General features: G+C 37.5%; 1 protein-coding gene across 3 annotated transcripts in view; it reads left to right on the plus strand.

Annotated features, from left to right (window-relative positions):
• The window catches only part of eif4g3b (eukaryotic translation initiation factor 4 gamma, 3b), a 47,459-nt gene that overhangs the window by 4,284 nt on the left and 20,049 nt on the right, over positions 1-23,126 (plus strand). For 2 of the 3 annotated variants that reach the window (XM_079849255.1, XM_079849256.1), the window contains exons 3-10: positions 4,378-4,542; positions 7,212-7,304; positions 7,613-7,645; positions 18,398-18,577; positions 19,584-19,698; positions 20,516-20,619; positions 20,817-20,942; positions 22,615-22,705. In XM_079849255.1, coding sequence (XP_079705381.1) covers positions 4,378-4,542; positions 7,212-7,304; positions 7,613-7,645; positions 18,398-18,577; positions 19,584-19,698; positions 20,516-20,619; positions 20,817-20,942; positions 22,615-22,705 — 907 coding nt within the window. Of the gene's footprint in view, positions 1-4,377; positions 4,543-7,211; positions 7,305-7,612; positions 7,646-9,964; positions 9,986-18,397; positions 18,578-19,583; positions 19,699-20,515; positions 20,620-20,816; positions 20,943-22,563; positions 22,706-23,126 lie in introns of all 3 variants that reach the window. The other variant, XM_079849254.1, reaches the window with a different exon arrangement.

Below are 23,126 nucleotides of genomic sequence, written 5' to 3' on the forward strand. Positions count from 1 at the left end.
TATTTGCTGCAGTCATTTCTAAAGAAATGACAGGTTCTTTAAAGTATGCTTTATTGAAATTAAGCCATGTCCGCAAATTGTTTGATTGCTTGGACTCCAAGGGCCGTGACACACCAAGCCGTCGGGTCTTCGATGAATGTCTGTCAGGCTAGTTTTTGCAGTGTCCACATGTCGGTTCTAGTCTGGTTCACGTCGGTGTCTGTCCACATGCTGAATTGGCATCTGGGCCATCAGTGAGAGAGATCGCTCTGATTGGCGGTTCAGTTTAGCGAACAAGAATGAAAGCAAGCAAAGAAGTCAAGACGGCACACACACAGAAGGCTGTACTACTTTTACGTCATTTTACAAGAGCACTCCAGTATGTAAATATTTTCATAATAACATGAGCCTCCTGGAATGAAGAAAGTGATCAGCATGATTGATATTCAAAATGGTAAGCAAGCACTGCGTTGTTTGCGGTTTGTATATCTGCAGTCTAAGTTTCGGTTACCTTTTTTGAATGATGAAACAGACTATTGATACCCGCTGATATTGACAGTTATTCCTTACATACAGGCGTAGAACGTACTTATTAGTTGAAAGTCAGCTATAGTCCTTTTGGTGTGTTCAAGTGGAGCTCTTTGGCCCAGACGCAGCTGACGCAAGGCGGCAACACAGTCGGCTTTCGTCGCCGCTAGTTCTTTGACGTCGACTTGGTGTGTCATGGCCTTAACTTGGGTTAACCAAGTTAACCCAACTTGGTTTAACTTAGACCAAGTTACCCTGCCTCTGCAGATGTCCTGTAACAATGTATTATTTGACTCCTAACTGCACTACCACAGTACATTTGAGTCATCAACATGTGGACCACCATGTGTACTGGTGGAAGCTGTTTACCATAGTTATGGCTAAGTAGGCAATGGTATGGGAGGGCTCCAAAAATGGAAAGTCTTATTACTTTCTCTCTTTTAATGTTTCCACTCATTTTGAAAATTGAATCAAGTTTTTTTTTTTTTTTTTCAACTTTCACAAATTTGGCTGAAATTGCTTTCTCACTAGTTAAGAGTCCAATGAACCATAATACAGATACTGTCTCTATGTGGTCTTTGTGTACACACACACACACACAAAGCACTGTTCAAAAGTCTCTTATGCTTATAGAACAGCATTTATTTGAAATATAAATCTTTGGTAACATTATAAATTTATTTACTGTAACTTTTAAACAGTGTAATGCATCTTTGTTGAATAAAAATATAACTTTTCTTTAAGAAAAAAATCTTACTGACCTCAAACTTTTTAACAGTAGTGTATACATCCAGGGGAAGTGGGAAAATAAATGAGACATTGATCACATTTAGATATTTTAATGAAATTTGAGAGCACTAACAGTGTGTATGAAAAGGAGTAAGAGGATGCTTAGGTAGCTAGCTTGAAGCCAATGGGGCTGTCAGTAAGAACAGGTCCAGTCTAGTCGCTCAGGTGTTAAGGTCTTTATTTTCCTTCCAAATCAGGTATTGGATATGTGTGTGTGTATGTAGGGGTGTATGTGTGCGCGTGTGGTTTCTACAAAGAACAGAAATACAATGTTTTAGTTTACAATAATCATAACATTGAATTCACAGGAAATAAAGTAATTTAAACAATATATGAGGCCATCTACTCATACTATAATCTCAAATACATATCTAAATAACTAAAGAACATGCCTAAGCAGGAAATACAGCAAAATGAACACATTTAGGACAAACTTAAGAAATACAGAATAATAGTTAAGTGTCAAACAAAAGCACTTACATGGCCAAATACGCACACGCAGGAAAAAACAAAGGAGAAAGAACTCAGTCCTATGCACAGTGCATCCATGTGCACCAGAATGAAGGTGCTGTGGGCACAGGTGCAATTTATAAAGCCTGATAGTGTCCTAATTGGTTTGAGATCAGGTGGGTGGAGCTAGAAGTTAATAGGAAAATTAACAAGCTAAGAGGGGTGTGGCACATGCTTTGCACCTTGAAGCTTAGGGACACACAACTTCTCAACAGTGTATAATTAAGGTCGCAGATTTGTTGTAAAAAAATTCACAAAGTCAAAAATGATCCATAGTTACAATAGTTTAATAGTTACAAAAAACTACCATTACATGTAGTATGGTTTTAAAGTATTTGACATAAATGGAGGGCATGCAAATTTTTTTATATCTTAGGAAAAAAACTCTCATATAAAGTAAAAATGTGGCTGCAAAATCGATTCCAAAGCGCAAATATTGCCCTTTAATAGGAAAATGGATTTCTGACAGCTGGCTGGAGTGACGTGAGGTTGAGAGAGCAGGACTGATGATGTTTGAACAGTACTGAGGGAAGTGAATGGGTGGGGTGCTTTTTTCTGCTGAGCTGGTCTTTCTCCTGTTCCTGCTTCCTGTGTTGGGTCAGAAAGCCCCTCATTCTGGGAGCCACAGGGCTGTGTGTGTGATTTCACCCACCCCTCCTTAGTACAGCAGCACCCCACCCTGGAAAAGCCCAGCTGCTGGGTAAGCTGTGTAATCCCTGCAAATAACTGGGTCATTCTCCACCTGCTGATGTTGCCTGGGAAAGCAGGAAAGCCAGTTGTGTGAAGTTCCAGGTGTTTAATTCAGAACTGACTGATTGTCATTGGATATGTGGTGTACGACCAAGGTGGAGATGTTTGTTTTACCGCAATCTCCTTCCAGAGGAACACGTCTGGCTCGCAGATGGCCGTATTTCAGCCCTCAGAGTGGGTAAAAACTGTGCACTCTCTGTTTGAAGCCTTTGATCTGCAAGGAAGACGACTGCACGTTTCCCGTTTTCTTTAATGAGTTATGGAGTTGCTCCTGCTGCAACCTCTTACTGTGCAACCAGCAAGATAATCAGTTTCTGGCCCACATTTACAATTTATAATTACAGCAGCAACTTTGAAAATCCAGGGAGAACTGACAATGACACTCACTCTCTCCAATGCCTATGATGGAGCTGCTGCTGTAGGAGAATTTCATGTGGTGACTACAAGATCTAGTCTACAGTACACAGGAATATGGGTTTTGTTAATAGTTAATTAATCAGTGACCATGAGGAAAGCAAAATCGTTTTGAAGCTCAAAAAAGGGCATCCATCCATCATAAAAGAACTCCATACGGCTTCGGGGAGTTAATAAAGGCCTTCTGAAGCAAAGCGATGAGTTTGTGTAAGAAAAATATTCATATTTAACAGCTTCCGGCCAAATGGCAATACGCAGTCTACTAGCGTCTAAAGCGCAACTTATGATGTTGGAAGTAGCGTAGTGTGTCATGGCGTAGCATAAATATCAGCAGTACGTCGCATTACTTGCATAAGTTGCGCTTTAGACTTAAGTCGAATCCATATGTTTGTTTGGCCAGAAGCTAATTATTTTACTTTGTAACGTGTTAAATATGAATATTTTTCTTTCACAAACTCATCGCTTTGCTCCAGAAGGCCTTTATTAACCCCCCGGAGCCGTGTGGAGTTCTTTTATGATGGATGGATGCACTTTTTTAAGCTTCCGAGCTTTATAATGGCAGTGAATTGCAACCATCAGTTTGAAGCTTAAAAAAGTGCATCCATCCATCATAAAAGAACACGCGGCTTCGGGTGCTCAGTGTGTTTATTAATATTTATTAATATTATCTCCGATTGTATTCGTCTGAAAGAAGAAAGTCATATACACCTAGAATGGCTTGAGGGTGAGTAAATCGTGGGGTAATTTTCATTTTAAAGTGAACTACTACTTTAATTTACAGAAAGACAGTGCACTCGTATTAATGGGAGAAAGTGCAGCGGGCAATATGGCGGAATAAGTCCCGCCTTCTAAAGAAAAGAGCCGATTGCTGATTGATAAAGTCATTGCGTCACTGAAGCTGCTGTTAGAGCTGTTCTGAAACACGCGTTACGCTGGTCCAGCCTGATAAATAAACTATTTTAATGCTATTTTAACAAGAAACCACATTTATGAGAAAACTGTTGTCAGATTTCATTGGTGATTTCAAATATGAAATTTAATCGTAAGCTTTGTGAACAGCTGTGGAGAATTTGATGTTTCCCCATTCAAAGAGATAGGAGCTACACTTGCATAACTGAAATAGCTTCCTGAGACGAGTTTCAAAGATGGCCGCCGAGTGAAATTACTTGTCTTAAAGGACTTTGCGTTGCAATGCTGTTAAGGGTGAACTTTGACCTTCAGACTTCCTGGTCACAAAGCCTCCTCAAATATGGGGTTTCAGGAGAAACCTCTAAACTAGGTTCTCAACCTGTCATGGTACTGAAATGAAATGAGTTTACGAATGTCATTTCATGTTGACTTCAAAAACAGTGATGCTTGTTTTGACTGACTCTTCAGTGTTGACAATTGTTTTGTTTTTTTTCTCAGGTACAGAGGCCCCCATATACACATGAAATCAACAAGGGACGCCCTAACCTAGAGGCCACACCGCCGGGTCACGCCTCCTCCCCTGGACTCTCTCAGGTATCAGTTTCAACAGTATCCACTCCGCATCTGTATGGTCACCCTAAAGGATGGGAGGCAGGAGGAGGGGTGAGTGCACCCACCTGAGTGTTTGTATGCTTGGTAGGGCTGGGCAAAATATTGAATTATTTGTAATGTTAACGTAAAATATAAATAAAAGTAAGCAACATTCTGAATACTGCAAAGACTTTATTGCAGTTTTAATTTGACTTTTAAGATAGAGTTCACTCAAAAATGAAAATTCTGTCATTTCACCCTCATGTTAACTTTGATTCATCTTCGAAACAGAAGTGAAACTGTTTTTATTAAAAGTCCATTCCACCAAAACTTTGACACATCAAACATAAAAAAAGATTGTTTTATAGGATTTGAGCAAGTACGGTTGAGCTTCTGTTTATCATATTTGATGTACTCTATGTATTTGTGTTGATCAGTGTTTATTGGGAATTTTTGGTTAACCAACCCTCTAAATTTAAATATTAGTGTGTCCTGCAAGTGTTTGCAAAACATTTTGAATCTACTTTGAATTATTAATTTACAGGTGCCATTTGCCATTCAAATTGATGGGTCCTTTGATTTAAAAAGAAACCACTATTTAAGCCAGTTTGAAGCAAATACATAAATATTGTGATAACGAATGCTGTCTAAAGGCTCTAAATACTGAGAAAAATTCAATTTTAGCTGTTTTGCCCAGCCCTGATGCCTGCCACCATTATACAACACATCACTGTTTGGTTGTCTTTTTCTTACAGATACATTACACATAGATAAAAAATCTTTAGAGGTCAGTAGGAAGGTATTTCAGATAATTGGATGCAGATGTCGAAGATTTCCTACGAAACGTGATATATCACTGATTACCGTGGTTAATCATTCCTGATCTATAAAAACACTGATTTCTTAGACAGGACTTAAAGCCTAGCGTGTTTCCTTGGTTTAAGGCGGATTTGATCGCTTTTCTGCACTCAGCGAAAATCTGTTTGAGACCTGACTGCAGATAGGATTGTAAGTTTACATAATCTTTGGGAACCTGCTGTGCTGGCTGTCAAACAGTAAGCAGTGCGTCTTACTGCGATGATTAAATAAAGCTGGCGAACTAATAAGATGCTTGACATATAGTCATTGCTAGACTCCTCTCTCTGCTGTGATGTTTGTCTTTATTGTTGATACTTGATTGAGATCCAGCTTATCTGGGTATGCCGCATGTTCTCTATCATAATTAGCCTGTGGGGAAGTTATTACTTGTTTGTCATGGTGTAAGTATGCACACTACCGGTGTGTAGAGGTCCACCAAACTCGGCGCCCTGTCACGCAAACACACACAGCCAACATTCACGCTGTGCCCGGTGGACTCTGCCACAGGAATAGAAAGTCTGTCAGGGTGACTCAGCTGTTCTCAAGCTTATCTGTCTAAGACCAGCGCTCACATTCCCACTCCACTCCTGCACCGCACTGCCGGCACGACTGCCTATTAATAGGCTAAGAGTTCTCCAAAGGCTAAACCTTAATCACCCATCTACTCTTTCCTCGATCAAAACATGTGCATGTGAATGCAGAGGAAGAATCGGTGTGGTTTGTGGATGTCAGAGGTGAACAGAAAATTTTGGCTGCCATCTAGGAGTTCGAGCCGAGGATTTATTGTTTACCAGAAGATTTTGTGACTAGTGGGTATCGAACATGGTTTTTCTACCATGTGGGCGGCAATGTTTCTAGAGTGCAAGAATGCTGTACTCAAAAAGTAGAATAATAGCAATCACATCTCGACTCCCTGTGGAGGTTTGTTGTGATGTGGCAGAACAGAGTCTGACACTTATAATTGAAGCTAATAACATCGACAGTGAGACGCTAAGCATAAATATTTTCATGATACAGTCAATGAACCATTGAATACAATAAAAAATGTTCTGGTTTCTTGGAACATGTTAAATTCTAGATTAAAGTTCTAGTTTCCTTATAGTAAAAATATTTATAGATGTATTATTACAGATTGATCATCATCATTGTCTAATAACTGTTCTTTCTGATTTCAAATTTTGAAAAAAATATTGGTGTAAAATAAGTGTTCACTTAATTTACTTACTGGACTTACGTTTGCTAAATAAATATATGTATCTGCATCAGCCATTAAAAAAAAAACAGTTGAACACTGTTTAAAATAGTGTCCTATTAGATACCTGAAATAACAAAACTTTATATATATATATAAATAGCTGTCAGCCAGCCAATCATCTTTGGATCCTTTCAGGAAAACCGAAAAGTTTTAGGTTGAAACCTCACTCTGGATAACCCACGTGACGTGTCATCACCTTTCTGCCCTTGAGCAAGGTAGACTGACAGCAAAATAAATGTTCCTTGAGTTGATTTGAATGAAAGCCTCTAAAGCTCTGTTCTGCCATCCTGTATAGTTCAATATAGTCTGAACCCAGTGACACACAAACGCTCTGTTTGCACCCACTCACGTCTGCTCAGGACTACGCCTCTATTTCTCTCTCTCTTTCTCTGCCTTGAAGGCAGCGTTGAGGAGATGGCAGATTTGTCAGTGTCAGCAGACCGCAGTGTTTGCAGCGGCAGGGAGTGGACACATTCACTCTGTCACCCACACTTACGCAGCACGCGCTCACTCAGCTGTAGGGATTTTATCAGAGAAGGTAACACTCACATCCATCCTAACTGCTGTTTCTCCTCCTCCGCCGGTGGTCGTTCCACCTCGGCCTGTCTGGGACCCCGTGACTCTGCAGTCTCCGTACACACTGGGGCAGAATGCCGGCACGACCCCTCTGGTCTACTCTTCGCCAAACCAACCAATGAACGCACAGCCTCAGAGCCGCCTGGTGAGTGTCCGTGACTTCATCATGATAACATGTAATCTTTTCAAATTAGACTTCTGTTAGAAATGCTTCCTCTCTGCTAAGCGCTATGCTTTTGTTTATAGTGTGATGTTTGATGATCAGGTGGTGCTGTGTGTATATGGTACATATAACATGCCTTGCATCATTACTTCCTTTCTGGAAGTACGCAGCTTATGCCATGCACAGATTGTGGTTTATGTGTTTGTCTATGGGTGATCATTCTTACCTCTCGCTTCTTTTTTTCTCTCTGATTCTCTCCCTCTGCCATGCCACTCTTTGCCTTCAATCAGTTTGCCACTGGGCCTCGTCCTACCCATCACCAGGTAATGTACGCATATGCATGGCCATCTTTCACACATCTTATAAGCTTTATTGTGTTTCTTAGACTAAAGTAACACATTGATCCGGTTTGTTGCGATTATTCAGAGAGATTGTTTACAGCTCCAGTACATTCAGGACTGAAAACTGGAAATTTGTCACAGGCCCTTTGACAATGGGGCCTTGGTAATGTCCACTATGGCAGTGGTCACTGGTTCCCAACATTGTTGACTTCAAGACAAAATTTGAAGGCCTTCCTATAAGCTGATACCCCTGGTAATAAAAGTGTTGTACATCTTTATTTTTACTGCATTTTAATTAAGATTGTTAATATAACTACATTTAAATAATTTGTAGACATTTATGGAGCCCCCTTAGAAGCTTCCTGGGGCCTGTAAGTTTAATAGCAAACAAACACTACAAAACGGAATTTAACCTGCGCTTATTTAAAGTGATATTAACCCAAAAATAAAAATTGTCATTGTTTACTCACCCTCATTTTTTCCAATGGGGTCCAAAGCTCTTCAAAATTGTGTTTTGTAATAGGAAGGAATTTAAACAGGTTTGAAACGACATGAAGTTGATTAAATAATGACAAAATGCAACTTTTTAATGATCCATCATGGTCATGCATTGTGACTTTGCAGAATTTAAAACTTTGTCATTGATTCTGCCAAGTGATTTTTGGCAGTATCTTGCAATCCAGTCAGACGGCAATTTGTTTGAGGCAGATAAAGCAGCAAGACAGATGTGGTAATCTATCGTAGAAGAAAGTCATACAGGTTTGAAACAACATGAGAATGAATAAATGATGGTGAACTACCTTTATACCATCAAATGGCAACAAACTTCGGTCTTGTAGTGTGCTTAGTGTATTAGAGGATGTCTTTACTACTCTGAGCTTAGGCTGTAGATCAAACGAGTGAATCCTTTTGTTCAGAAGTAAAAGCCAGGTGTAGAGAGTATATCTAGTCTGTAGTAGTCCATTGTAAGCTTGACTAGATACATGATCTACATTCAGGGTTCACCCTCTCTGGCTCTTGGAGCAGTTCCGACACACACTGACAGAAACACACATTCAAAAATAAACGTCTGGGAACACACTGTTCAGCAACATATGCAGTTCAGATCTTTGAAGATCACTGGGAAATATTAGTTGTCTAATTCTGACTGAAATGTGACCATTTAAAAATGATCAAAAGTTGACACAGTAAGGACCTTTTAATTGACATCTGAACTTTAAGGCCTTGTAAATATATAGTTACGGTCAGAATTTAAGGTTGAACAAGTGAACGTTCACTGTGTAATACATGGACCCCCTGTGTTTTTTAAAATAATAGTTCATCCAAAAATGAAAATTCATGTCATTCCAATCCTGTATGCTTTCTTCCATGAAACAATTAAGGAGAAGTTTTGGAGTATGTTCGCGCTGCTTTCTTCCATACAAATTAGATGGCGACCAAAAGAAATATGGAACATTAAGGCATCATTTGAGCAGTTAATACAACTTTTTTCACTGTAATCCAAGTCATATGCTAACTTGATGTCTGCTTGAAATATCTCCTTTTATGTTTAATAGACGAAAGAATTATCTTTTTGTGTGAAATTTTTCCCGTTTAAGTAATACTAACCTAAATATGAGTTACGCAACTACTTGTGAAAAATTTCTATTGCTGTTTTTACTATTATATATTTATTTTGGTAACACTTTATTTTACAGTGTCCTTCCTTGTTACACGTTACATGTGGTCACCATAGTAATAATTATAAATTATGTATAATCACATGCAGTTAACCCTTGTCCTAACCCTAAAATAAAGTGTAGCCTCTTTTTTTTTTTGAAATATAAATTTTTATTTAATTCTGCATTTATATTTTGAACACAATCATCATCATTTGCATTTAACATTAGCACTATGTGTCTTCATCTGGTGTGTGTTTCCTTTGAATTATTATCCTGTGATTCATCTCACCTACAGTGAGCTTTGAACGTCTCTTATAGTCAAAGGAACTTGTTTCTGTACAAGACTTTCTGGTCCATCTCTATTTTTCAGTTCGTTGTGAGCATCTGTGAGGGTTAGTGGATTTCAGGTCCTGTTTCTTGTGTGTTGCCACATAAAGATGATGTCACTTGGCTACCTAAAAAGCAGAGCATAGTGCCCTCTTGTTTTGTAAATGGCTTTCCCTGAAGGAAAGGCTCTTTGCATGCTCTGTACTGCAGATCTCTCATTAAGTGTGTGTGTTAGTCTCTCTCTATCCCTCCATACCAATTAGTGCATTATCCCATGAGCTTCTTCTCTCTCTTTCCTGCTTCAATATTCAAGGGAGGATTCAGACCCATTCAGGTAATTTGCAGTCTTGAGGAAAATGCATGGCATAAACTTCTCTGTTTCTCTCTCAACCTCATCTTCCTGCTTCCCTGCCCAGCCAACTGCACTGCAGCTACCCACCCCAAAGACAGCAGAATCCTCCATTTCAGTTTACCCCTCCTCTGTATATGTACATGTTGGTCTGATTTACTTTTTGAAAGTGCTTGCTGTATTTTTGTTTTGTTAGGTTTGCATGTAGAACGGTTTCTTTCTATATGCATTGATTGCTCCCTGTTGGAGCTGCTTGTCGACGGGTGGATTCTCTTCTCTGCAATGTTGTAATGCTTCAGGAAACATTACTGCTAAAATGCAGACATTGAGACTCAGTGTGTCTGTTATTTGAGGATTTTCATGCTGTTTTTCAGCTGTTAGACATTGATTTCTAACAGCTTTAGTTACATGCTTATTGACCTAAGGATTTTTTATTGCACCAATGGTCATGAACACTAGTCAAAAAAGATGCTATTAAATTGTTTTAATTAAAAAATGGTTGCACTCAAACAATAAAACATTTAGAACAAATTGAATCAGCTGGTTGAGGATTGATCTGCTTGTACTGGAAGATCTGAACACTGGTGAACTGAATTATTTGCTCTGATAGCAGGTTAATTTGCAACATATACACAATTTAAAACAAAAAAGTTTTTTAAGGAAGTCTCTTATGCACACAATGGCTGCATTTATTTGATCAAACAGCAAAATACAGTTACATTTGTAAGACTGGAAAAACTGGAAGAGAGGGCAACTCTGAGAAAACAAAGGAAATTAACATTTGAATTCTCTCTTGTGCAGTTAGCATCACCATTTGAGACGCAAGTCTCACCTCTGAATACATCTCTTTCCCTCTTCCCCCACGATCACCAAAATTCACCCAAACATCTATATGGTTTAATGTGAATAATTATCATACAGTATTATACATGTTTGGTATCATTTGAAATGTCTCAGTGCGACTGGTACAAATGTCTCATTACCAAAGAAGAAAACCAAGATATAACTTGCACCCAGAGGAGGGTGTGTCTTCCAGGCAAATGACATCCGGCTTCCAAAAGGTGTAAACTCTGAATGCAAATTCCCATTGTTAGCAAATGTTTTCATGTGAAAGAAGTTTCTGTCTATATAAAGAAATGCAACAAGAACCTCAGGGCGATTTGTAACTCAAATTAGCGCATTATGCGGAGTGTATGCAAAACACTTAGCATCATGTATTTTATAATGTCAGGTTCGCATCTTCTCTCTTTATTCCAGAGCATTTGACGTTTTGTATTTATTATCTTTGAACTGATTTTGAAATTGACATGATACGTAATAAATTGTTACATTTGATTTTATTCCGACTGACTCTGAAATTGTTTTCCCAAGTAGATTAAACGGATTCGTATGTTATCGCAAGTTTTGCGTCAGATTAGTGACGACTAATATTTGGCACTAATTCAAGTGTACTTGGTTTTGCAAAGACAAGAAGTGAATTTCTGTTTAGGGCAGCAAACGTGCTGCTTTACCAACCTAAATTTGGTTGTGTCTTACCTCTGTTTTAATTTAATGTTACTTTAGATAAGTGTACGTGGGAAACCACGGCATGGCCAATCCACAGCTATTATAAGAGAAGTAAATTACTTCTCTTATAATAGCTGTGGATTGGCCATGCCGTGGTTTCCCACGTACACTTATCTAAAGTTGGTTGACTTATATCTGTAGTAGTGGCCATACCTCTACTGAAGTAAACGTTACGTTAAATTCAAGTGTATGCAATTCCATGGGGGCTATACCAAAGTATCTTTCATTGTATAAGCGTGAATGCGACTGATCTCAGGTATATAGCAATTACCTGTTTGGTGACTGAAGCTGGCGAGCTTGTGATCGTGAGACCCACGTTAAACAAGGTGTGAGGATAAATATTGCTAAACTATTACATAATTGACCAATAACCAATTGGCAATCTAACCTAAATTCGAGGTCATGATAAAATGGAGTCAGATATAAAATGGAGTCAGATAAAAGCTTAAATGTAATTAAATTACTTTGCCACGCGGATAGACGGTAACATGCAAAGACCTTCACCCGTTCTATCGGATGCCGACATTTGGTTTTAATATATTTAAAAATGTAATTTATTGCTTTGATGGCAAAGCTGAATTTTCAGAATCATTACTTCAGTCTTCAGTGTCACATGACCCTTCAGAAATTTTTCTAATATGCTGATTTGGTTCTGAAGAAACATTTCTCATTATTATCAATGCTGAAAACAGTTGTACTGGTTAAATTTGTGTAAAGCATGATAATTGGATTCTTTGATGAATAGAAAGTTCAAAACAACAGTATTAATATCTTTTATTACTGACCACAAACTTTTAAATGGTAGTATACATTAAAACGGCAAATGTGTAACTCAAGTTTTCATAATGCAGTGGTTCCAAATCCTGGTACTGGAAAACCCCCAGAACTACGCAGTATATCGGTTTGTCTACACTAATCCGAAACATTTGAAAACGCATCCGTTTCTCTACGTTTTGGCCTTCTATCCACACTGAGAAGGCATTTTTGTCCTGTGAAAACAGAGCTTTTTGAAGATGCTCTCCCAAGTAAATACATTTGAAAACACAGTTTTTGTGTTATAGTGTGGACTGTGAAAACTGTCCAAAACATATGTTTAAACAAAATGACAGATTGTTCAGGTAGATATATGTTTATACCGGCATGTGCCTCCCATGTGCTGTCACAGTTTGCTAAATATGTTACTTTGTTTAATCGTCATATTACATTCCTACAAAGATGACATAAAATTTGTTCGGAATTGCTGTGCTGTGGCAAAACATGAGTGCATTTGGGTTTTAGACCACACGTGGAGTGGCGATTGAGTGCAACCTGAACACACCAGTTAAGTGGTGAGAGATTTTGCTAATAAAGTGATTGTGCCAGAAGACCAGCGTGAGAACTTTATGATTTCTGGTCTCTCGATATCATTTCAGTGAGCTTTTATTACATTCTACACATACGCTGTAAAACTATTTAAGCGTCTTCTGACGTTTCAGTGTGGACAAGTAACGTTTAGAAAATCCTTGAAAACAATAGTGTGGATGAAGAGAGTTTTGAAACAACAACATTTTTAAATGTATCCGAATAAGTGTAGACGTTGCACAGTTTAATGATCTACAGCAAAATAAAGCGAGCTTTGTTGAGGAATAAACAAATATTTAATTTCTACAATAGTAATTTCTGTCTAGAAAAAACATCTGTAGTGTAAAATGTTGATCAAAATCAACCAGCAACTGCAACTTTTAGACGCCATCTTTTTTTTTCTAGCTCAACTTTCACCGAATGGAATGCACAGAATTGTGGTTATCAAAGGCAGTGAAAGGATATGCATCTATGCTGCCTTCAAAATCAATCAGATGAAGGTATCTCGGGAGACAGGAATAGAAGCTAATGCCTTGATGCCTTCCTACCTTGGAATGTGTCCTCTGAAGGCAGCATTTTTAAGTTTTCAGATGCAGCCGCATCCTAAATGTCTCGCTAAGCACACCTGATAACACACTCATAAACTCATTAGTAGAGACTCCAAGACCTCAAATAAGTGTGTTAGATAAGAGAGGGTCCTGGACTGGACCAGGACTAAGAACCACTGTCATATTTAAGTCAAAGCATTTTATGTTGATTTTCTTTTTTCTTTTAATTGTTTGATATGTTTAAAATTTGACAATGTTGGTTCAGTTTGGTCAGTTGCTTTTTGGTCATTTTGCACATTGTCATAAAGTGAATGTAATTTTTATCATTTTTTAAAAACAAAATAAAATGGCACTAAAAATATTGAGAAAAAAGGTCCTGCTTTCAGATCACCAGTGCGGAAGAAGCAATTAATCCTTTCACATGGCCAGTTATCTCCACAAATCAATGTCAAAAACTATGAGTACTTATTTTGTCAATTTGAAAGAGAGGACGCTCACTGTCTTCATGTTCTCCAGTACATGTGAAACGTTACAGTAGTTCTACTTTTGACTTATGGCTCTGTAGATCCTGAAGTTGACGCTTTAGTGTTAGTAGGTATTATTTGTGAACCATAAACTGTTGTTACACTCATGACCAAATAACCAAAGTTACATTAACCATATTCTAGCAATAAAGGAATAAATTATAAAGTAATTCAGTGATGTCGTGAAAGAGTATAACATTAATGCATTGTTGTTGTCTAAAACTGGATTGTATCATTTGATTAAAACAGCTTTCAGTCTTATCATTAAAAGCATCATTGTATCTGTAAATGATAGAACAGTCAGACTGGGTGAAGAAGATCTGCTCCACTTGTCCTTACAATTTATGTTTAAAAAAATAAGCCGCTTAACAGAGTGATATTAAAATAATCTCTAGGCTTGTAATGTTAACTTAATAATGTGATGTGGCATCGAGACTGTCAGGAACTCATTCTGTTGAATAAAATGGAAAGACCACAATGCCCTGGACAGCAGAATTACTATGTTAAAAATAATTTCAGAGATTTGCATTTTCACTTTCAATTTTTTTTCTTTTAATAGACTATATATATATATATATATATATATATATATATATATATATATATATATATATATATATATATATATATATATATATATTTGACATTTCTCTGGGTTTATCTGTCATCTTGGATGGAAATATCTCATTGAGCTTGTCACAGTGCGTTATGGAATTGCCTTCTCTTTAAAGCATGTGATATTTGGCCAAAAGAAGGTATCCTAAAAGGCATAATCATGATGCCTACCTGTTTGCAACTGCATTTGCATTGGAAGTGTTCATCAATGATGCCTTAAAATGCTGCCTCTGTTGGTTTTGGGACAGAGCTGCTGGTTCCTAATCATCGGTGCCAGTTAGAGTAATAATAAATCTGCAGATAGTACAGCTACTGTGTTCAAATAGCAACATGCTGACTGTCCTTAAGGAAACTCTGCTGTATTGGCCACACCCACAGTGTCGAATTGCTGTGTGCTTTTGGTTTACTGTCAGCATCAGAGAGCTCAAACTGTTTTCCTGTGACTGGCTTCTCCTACTTGCTCATCATTGTAATTAACTGTACTTTAGGGTAGGCTGATTCAAACATTGTAAATGTTTGGTATCTTTTTTCATTACGTCAATCCCAAGTGAATTGACTTCATATGAACTATGTTTATTTACATTCAGTCATTTGCAAATGCTGTTATCTTATATGCCAATATATTATATAGCATGATAATCATATGGCAACAATTTGGCTCACAACTGCAAATATATTATGGTCTGATGGTTGTTATTAAACCAGATTTTGTTACGAATTTTTTTTTTTTTTTTTTAAAGAAGTCTCTATTTTCATCAAAGCTGCATGTATACAGTAAAATATTATGATATTATTACAATTTAAAAAATGACTTTTATGATTTTAATATATTTTAAAATGTAATTTATTTCTGTGATGGCAAAGCTGATTTTTCAGCATCATTACTCCAGTCTTCAGGTTCACACGATCTTTCAGAAATCATTCTAATATTCTGATTTGGTGCTCAAGTAATATTTTTATTATTATCAATGTTGAAAACAGTTGTGCTGATTGATCGTTTTTGAAATATGAGTTCTTTGATGAATAGAAAGTTCAAAAGAACAGCATTTATTCACAAAAGAAATCTTTACTGTCACATTTGATCAATTAAATGTGTCCTTGCTGAATAAAAGTATTAATTTCTTAAAATCTTACTAGCCCCAGACTTTTGAAAGGTGTTTTTTATCAGAAATATCTAAAACGGGTTAAACTTACAATTATTGTACAAAGTGCAACCAAATTGCATTTGCATAACTAAGCACACAGAATAGGAGTCAAGTCATCTTTATTTATATAGCGCTTTATACAAAATAGATTGTTTCAAAGCAGCTTTAAAGTGATTACAGGAAAATGATGCATTTCGGCTGTTGTTCAGCTGAGGTCAGTTCCGTTGTAAAGATCATCAATTATTGAATTAGTTCCTTTCATCTATAAAGCAGTTATGCAAAAAATGATGTCATCTTCCAGCTCAGTTCAGTTCTTATACAACAGCGTCAGTACAGTCAGATCAATAATACTGTTGAATATTAAGTGTGGAGTGACACCCGTATTTAGCCGCAGTGTGTACGTGGCCCTTATGACCTTTTGACACATTTATGCAACATTTAGTACACTGAGGAGCTGGGAAACTTGTTGTCAGTTTGGACGGAAATTGATGATTCACTGTTGATGTTTGGCATTTGTATATACATAGTCACAAGTGTGAGATTCTCGGGTCAACAGGTCTATTTGAGGAATTTATTAATAGAAAGTTGTGTTTGGAGTTGAAAAGAAAAAGCATAAAAACTCTACTGTGATTCATACATACATGATCTATTATGAAGCCACAGTACCAACTATATCATCAGATAGTATACACAGTGTGTATATATATATATATATATATATATATACAGTGATGAAAATAAGTATTTGAACACCCTGCTATTTTGCAAGTTCTCCCACTTGGAAATCATGGAGGGGTCTGAAATTGTCATCGTAGGTGCATGTCCACTGTGAGAGACATAATCTAAAAAAAAAAATCCAGAAATCGCAATATATGATTTTTTAACTATTTATTTGTATGATACAGCTGCAAATAAGTATTTGAACACCTGTCTATCAGCTAGAATTCTGACCCTCAAAGACCTGTTAGTCTGCCTTTAAAATGTCCACCTCCACTCCATTTATTATCCTAAATTAGATGCACCTGTTTGAGGTCATTAGCTGCATAAAGACACCTGTCCACCCCATACAATCAGTAAGAATCCAACTACTAACATGGCCAAGACCAAAGAGCTGTCCAAAGACACTAGAGACAAAATTGTACACCTCCACAAGGCTGGAAAGGGCTATGGGGAAATTGCCAAGCAGCTTGGTGAAAAAAGGTCCACTGTTGGAGCAATCATTAGAAAATGGAAAAAGCTAAACATGACTGTCAATCTCCCTCGGACTGGGGCTCCATGCAAGATCTCACCTCGTGGGGTCTCAATGATCCTAAGAAAGGTGAGAAATCAGCCCAGAACTACACGGGAGGAGCTGGTCAATGACCTGAAAAGAGCTGGGACCACCGTTTCCAAGGTTACTGTTGGTAATACACTAAGACGTCATGGTTTGAAATCATGCATGGCACAGAAGGTTCCCCTGCTTAAACCAGCACATGTCAAGGCCCGTCTTAAGTTTGCCAATGACCATTTGGATGATCCAGAGGAGTCATGGGAGAAAGTCATGTGGTCAGATGAGACCAAAATAGAACTTTTTGGTCATAATTCCACTAAACGTGTTTGGAGGAAGAAGAATGATGAGTACCATCCCAAGAACACCATCCCTACTGTGAAGCATGGGGGTGGTAGCATCATGCTTTGGGGGTGTTTTTCTGCACATGGGACAGGGCGACTGCACTGTATTAAGGAGAGGATGACCGGGGCCATGTATTGCGAGATTTTGGGGAACAACCTCCTTCCCTCAGTTAGAGCATTGAAGATGGGTCGAGGCTGGGTCTTCCAACATGACAATGACCCGAAGCACACAGCCAGGATAACCAAGGAGTGGCTCTGTAAGAAGCATATCAAGGTTCTGGCGTGGCCTAGCCAGTCTCCAGACCTAAACCCAATAGAGAATCTTTGGAGGGAGCTCAAACTCCGTGTTTCTCAGCGACAGCCCAGACACCTGACTGATCTAGAGAAGATCTGTGTGGAGGAGTGGGCCAAAATCCCTCCTGCAGTGTGTGCAAACCTGGTGAAAAACTACAGGAAACGTTTGACCTATGTAATTGCAAACAAAGGCTACTGTACCAAATATTAACATTGATTTTCTCAGGTGTTCAAATACTTATTTGCAGCTGTATCATACAAATAAATAGTTAAAAAAATCATACATTGTGATTTCTGGATTTTTTTTTTTAGATTATGTCTCTCACAGTGGACATGCACCTACGATGACAATTTCAGACCCCTCCATGATTTCTAAGTGGGAGAACTTGCAAAATAGCAGGGTGTTCAAATACTTATTTTCCTCACTGTATATATATATATATATATATATATATATATATATACAGTGTGTATATATATATATATATATATATATATATATATATATATATATATATATATATATATATATATACAGTATATATATATATACACCTCTATATTGCATGTTACTTAGGATGATGTGTTTTGTCTTTGTTTCTTGCATGCGTTTACATAAATAGTTGTACAAAAATGTGTTTACTTATTCAGCGGACTTCATCAGATACCATCTTAGATGTGCTAACGTTACACGTATCAGTTTGCCAAAGGTGAGCCACATAACTGATCTCTCCTGTCTATCTCTCCTCACAGTTTTTCCAGAGGACGCAGATGCAAACGGCCCGGCCCACCATTCCAAGCAATAACCCTTCCATTCGGCCCACATCTCAGAACCCCACGGCAGCGGTCTATCCCCCCAATCAGCACATCATGATGACCATGGCTCCCATGTCCTTCCATTCCCCACAGACAGCGCAGTACTACATCCCTCAGGTCAGACACAAGAGAATGCAGACAGGAATCACATTACACTTACTATATCTGGACCATGTGTTTACATCAGGTTATTTTAATGTGTTAGACTGTATTTGTTGTGTTGTTTATTTAAAAATTAGATTACAGATTATCAGTTTGTCTTAGGTTGATATTAGGGATGTATATCAAGATATCGCGATAGAAAAATGTGACAATATGTATCGTTGATGTAAACGATATGATTCACAATATTGTTTTATCCATGGCTCAGCTTACTATATTGGCTCAGCTTACTATGTATAATTCACCCAAAAATGTAAATTCTGCCATCATGTACTCACCCTCATGTCTTTTCAAACCTGTACATTTTTGTTCAAGTTCCAAACACACCTGAATATATTTTTTATGAAACCTGAGAGATTTCTGTCCCTCCATTTAAAGTCCATTCCTCTAAAACTTAAAAGATCCAAAAAAATAAGGCATTGTAAAAAATAATTGAGTGGTCTAATCTAAATCCAAGTCTTCTGAAGAGACACAATGGCTTTACAGTATATGATGAACAGATTTACGATGACGCGCATACTGTAGTAAACACGGACATTCAAATGCTTGCGTGATGCGTGAAAACAACATGAGTGAGGAAATGCAAAATTTATCTTACTACATTAAACTACTGTAGCCAAGCAGCATGTCATGTGACTCTGTGAGGATTTTCTCAAGATCATTGCTTCATGTTATGTTGTGTGTGGACTCGTTTGAATCGAGACAACCTGCTATAAATAAAGATGCCTGTTAAAAAGCAGTCTGTATACGTCTGTATACATGCACGTCGGTGGCAACTTTTTACTGTTTTACGTCATCAAATTATGATTGGTTCATAAGATCAGCCAAATTTAGTGACTACCGATTGAGTCATGGAATGTGATTATCGGCCCCATCCATCGGAGCATCCCTAGTTGATGTCTTGTTTGCAATTATACGTGTTGAATTTTCACTAATTTGTTTGTCATGTGTGATTCTACAGTACCGTCACAGTGCTCCTCAGTATGTAGGGCCTCCTCAACAGTACTCAGTCCAGCCCACTGGACCCAGTACCTTCTATGCTGCACCCAGTCCAGGGGACTTCCCTGCACCTTATGGTGAGTTTCCCTCCCTGTCTGCCAGCGCACAAATACCTGTGGATCGCTGTTGACTTTCTCATGCAGTCTGCTGACTTGCATTGATTTGCTGTTTACTGTTTTAATCTTTTAAGTGTGAATTTTTAGAATAAAAACACATTTTTAAGATGAATCATCATTATGGGATGGTTTGTCATTAAGTTAGTTTTGGTTAATTAGTTCAGTCGCGAAACAATTTATTAATTGACATTTGCTTGTTAGCAGTTTTAATACGAAAAATTGCTTGTGAATATTGTACACTTCTTGTTTACTCTAGGGCTGCAAAAACTAATTGATAGTGACAAAAGAGTCAATTTCAAACATTTTTGGATTTTAGACATTTTTATAAAAAGTTATATAATTGTTATTAAGATTTTATGAATATTATATAGTAGTTTTTATATGAATTATATTTTTAGATATTTTTTGCGCAAAATGTGTAACATTGCCTACACTCATACATATTGGATTCATAGCCTTCAATTGGCATATTGTTTGGAGGAGAAAATTGGGCAGGATTTCATTATCTGTTTTTTTGTTTGTTTTATAAATTTTTATATAAAGTTATATAATTGGTATAAAAAGTTACGTTTTTATATTTAAAATATTTTTTTCAGTAAATTCAGAAAATAAAATGTGTCTTTTTTATGCCGTTAATCGATTTAAGAAGTGTTCGATTAATCGATTAAAGAAGTAATCAACAGAATCATTTAGTTTGCAGACATAGTTTAGTTGCATCAAATCTGGTCTGAACGATTCTTTAATATGGAACTTATTGTCTTGTATGATTTGTGAGCAGCAGGACCTCCCTACTATCCTGGGCAGCCCATGTACACACCATCTCCATCCATCATAGTGCCTACACCACAACAACCTCCACCGACTAAGAGGGAAAAGAAAACAGTGAGTGCACATGAGCTGTTTGTTCTGTGTCATCTTTATAGCAGTATGTAACTGGAATGTCCCCATAATGCTTTGAGGACATTTGTATTGAAAAACTTAATAGGTTCAAGTTTAATTCATAGATAATTAGGAATTAGATTGTACTTGATGCTTCTGAATCTTTATCAGTTCATTTTGTGTAAAAATTTTCCTCCAAGATCCGCATCCGAGACCCCAACCAGGGTGGCAAGGATGTCACAGACGAAATATTATCAGGGGTGGGCGGGAGTCGGAACCCAACCCCACCTGTGGGACGACCCTCCTCCGCTCCTACACCTCCACAGGTAAGACAGCCAATCACATCAAATCAAACACCAAAATCCCTATGTACACATGCAGATTAAGCCTGATATTGTCCCCTTTCTAATCTCTGCACCTTAGGGGTGGGCTCTTTTAACTTGAGCCAGAAAGCAAACACCCAGAAAACCCTAGTAACTGCATAGAAACATGCAAAAATCAAGTCAGAACACCATAGCAACCCCACATATTGACTTTGTAGCCACACTGCCAGAGTTTCCATTCCTTCATAATCAGGAGTTTATCTTCTTATCTAAAGCCACAGCTTATGTCCTTAGGTCAGCTCCTTTGCTGAGGGGTTTATTACTTAACAATGTGATCTTTTACCCACAAGCCACCAATTTTATGCACTTTTAATGAAGAACTCTGAATGTAGCCTTGAAACATTAGCCACTTTTCCACCATCGGGCCGAACGGTTCTAAGAACGATAAGGAATGAATGGATCGGCACGGAATGGAACAGTTAAGCTATGAGAATGGTTTGGCCCGACAATGGAAAAATGGAAATTGTTTTTCCTGTAGAAGTAATTGTGCAAGTCGATAAATGTTATTTAGAAGTTTCAAAAATGTTTCAATCTTGCATATTGTCACGTGTTGTAGTTCTGCCTCATGATTGTTTGTGCCATCCTGATCCCTGTGTGTTCCCTTTACAGTGACTTCTCATCTACTCACTCTAGTAGAATATCCCCAATCCTCAGTGTGCATAATCTAAAACAGGGCTTTTCAAACTGGGGTCCACAGACCGCATCTATTTGGAGTTATTTACATTTTAAAACAGAAAACAGATATTATTAATATATTGTAATAATAATTCACAATATAAAAGTTTTTACTATATTTTTGATCAAATAAATGCAGCCTTGGTGGCATAAGATACTTCTATCAAAAAATTAAACAATTCTACTGACTCCTGACTTTTTAACAGTAGTGTATGTTCAAGAATAATTTTTATTTGTGTTGTGTAATTATAGGGAGTTTTTTCTTATAATTGTCACCTTTAGCTTACTCGTTATTTCCATTGTTATATTTATTATGCAAAACCCTATACAAATACATTTAATTTGTAAATGTCTCTCTTTTATTCTAACAGTGAGGATAAGGAAAGAAAGATATGGTGTTAATTTAATACATAAGTAAATAGTTTATGAATAATAGCCAGTCATTTCTTTTGGCTGTAGTAAAAGTAAAATATAAAAAAATAAAATCTAAAATAGTTGCATTTATTTTTGGAAACAACGTATTGTTGTCTTTATAATATTACACATTTCACACGTGGTATAAATGAGTGTGAATACAAGAAAATTTATATCCTTTTATAGTCACCAAGACAAATTCCTTTTGTCTGATTTTAAATATTTTAGGATGTGGTTTAAAAATCCCTGTTCTAAGGCACAATGTAGATGGAGCACTCACTATGTTTTGACTCTTCCTCTGTCTTCTCTCCCTGAACGTTAATAGTGTTCGTCTCTCCTCTGCTCTCTTTCCCCTTTTCCCCATGTTTCGTCCATTTCTGCCCCTCTCTCTCCTCTCCATTCTCTGTGTTTCTGTTTTTCCCGCTCTGTCTGTGTGCTGCATATGTGCGTGTGCCTTGTGTCTCTCTGTTGCTAGTTTTTATGTCTGTACCCTCATTATCCTCACATTTTCTACCTCAAATCCCAGCAGCTGAACACCCAGGTAGCAGATCACGGGCACGTAATGTATAATGCGGACAGCCCCCAGATCCTTCCTGCACCCATCAACTTGAAAGCAGGTCAGAAATTGCCACCTTCTCCCCGCAGGTTCAGAGCAGTGGTCCTTTACTGGTGGGTCTTGACCCAACAATGGGTCACAGGTCTAAGAGACACTGACATCAGGGGAAAAACAATCCTAAATGTAAATAACAAAATGAACCTACCCACATATAATCTTGCCTTATTGAGACTAAATAAGCAAAATAAATAAGATTATCAGCTTTTAGGATGAAGAGACAATACATCACATATCTTTTATTGTTCTTGTCAAAGGCTGTATTGTATCTATATTGTATTTTTTCATCCATCACTAGAAGTTCACAAAATAAGGCTGATGCCAGCCTGGACAGGTTTTCCATCTGTCATGGCCTCTTGTTTTCAAAACCATGAACAAAACAATGCAGTCTATAGTTTTTGTATTTGAGGTCCAATGTAAAATGT

Source organism: Squalius cephalus (assembly GCF_949319135.1).
Source record: "Squalius cephalus genome assembly, chromosome: 18".
NCBI classification, from domain to species: domain Eukaryota; kingdom Metazoa; phylum Chordata; class Actinopteri; order Cypriniformes; family Leuciscidae; genus Squalius; species Squalius cephalus.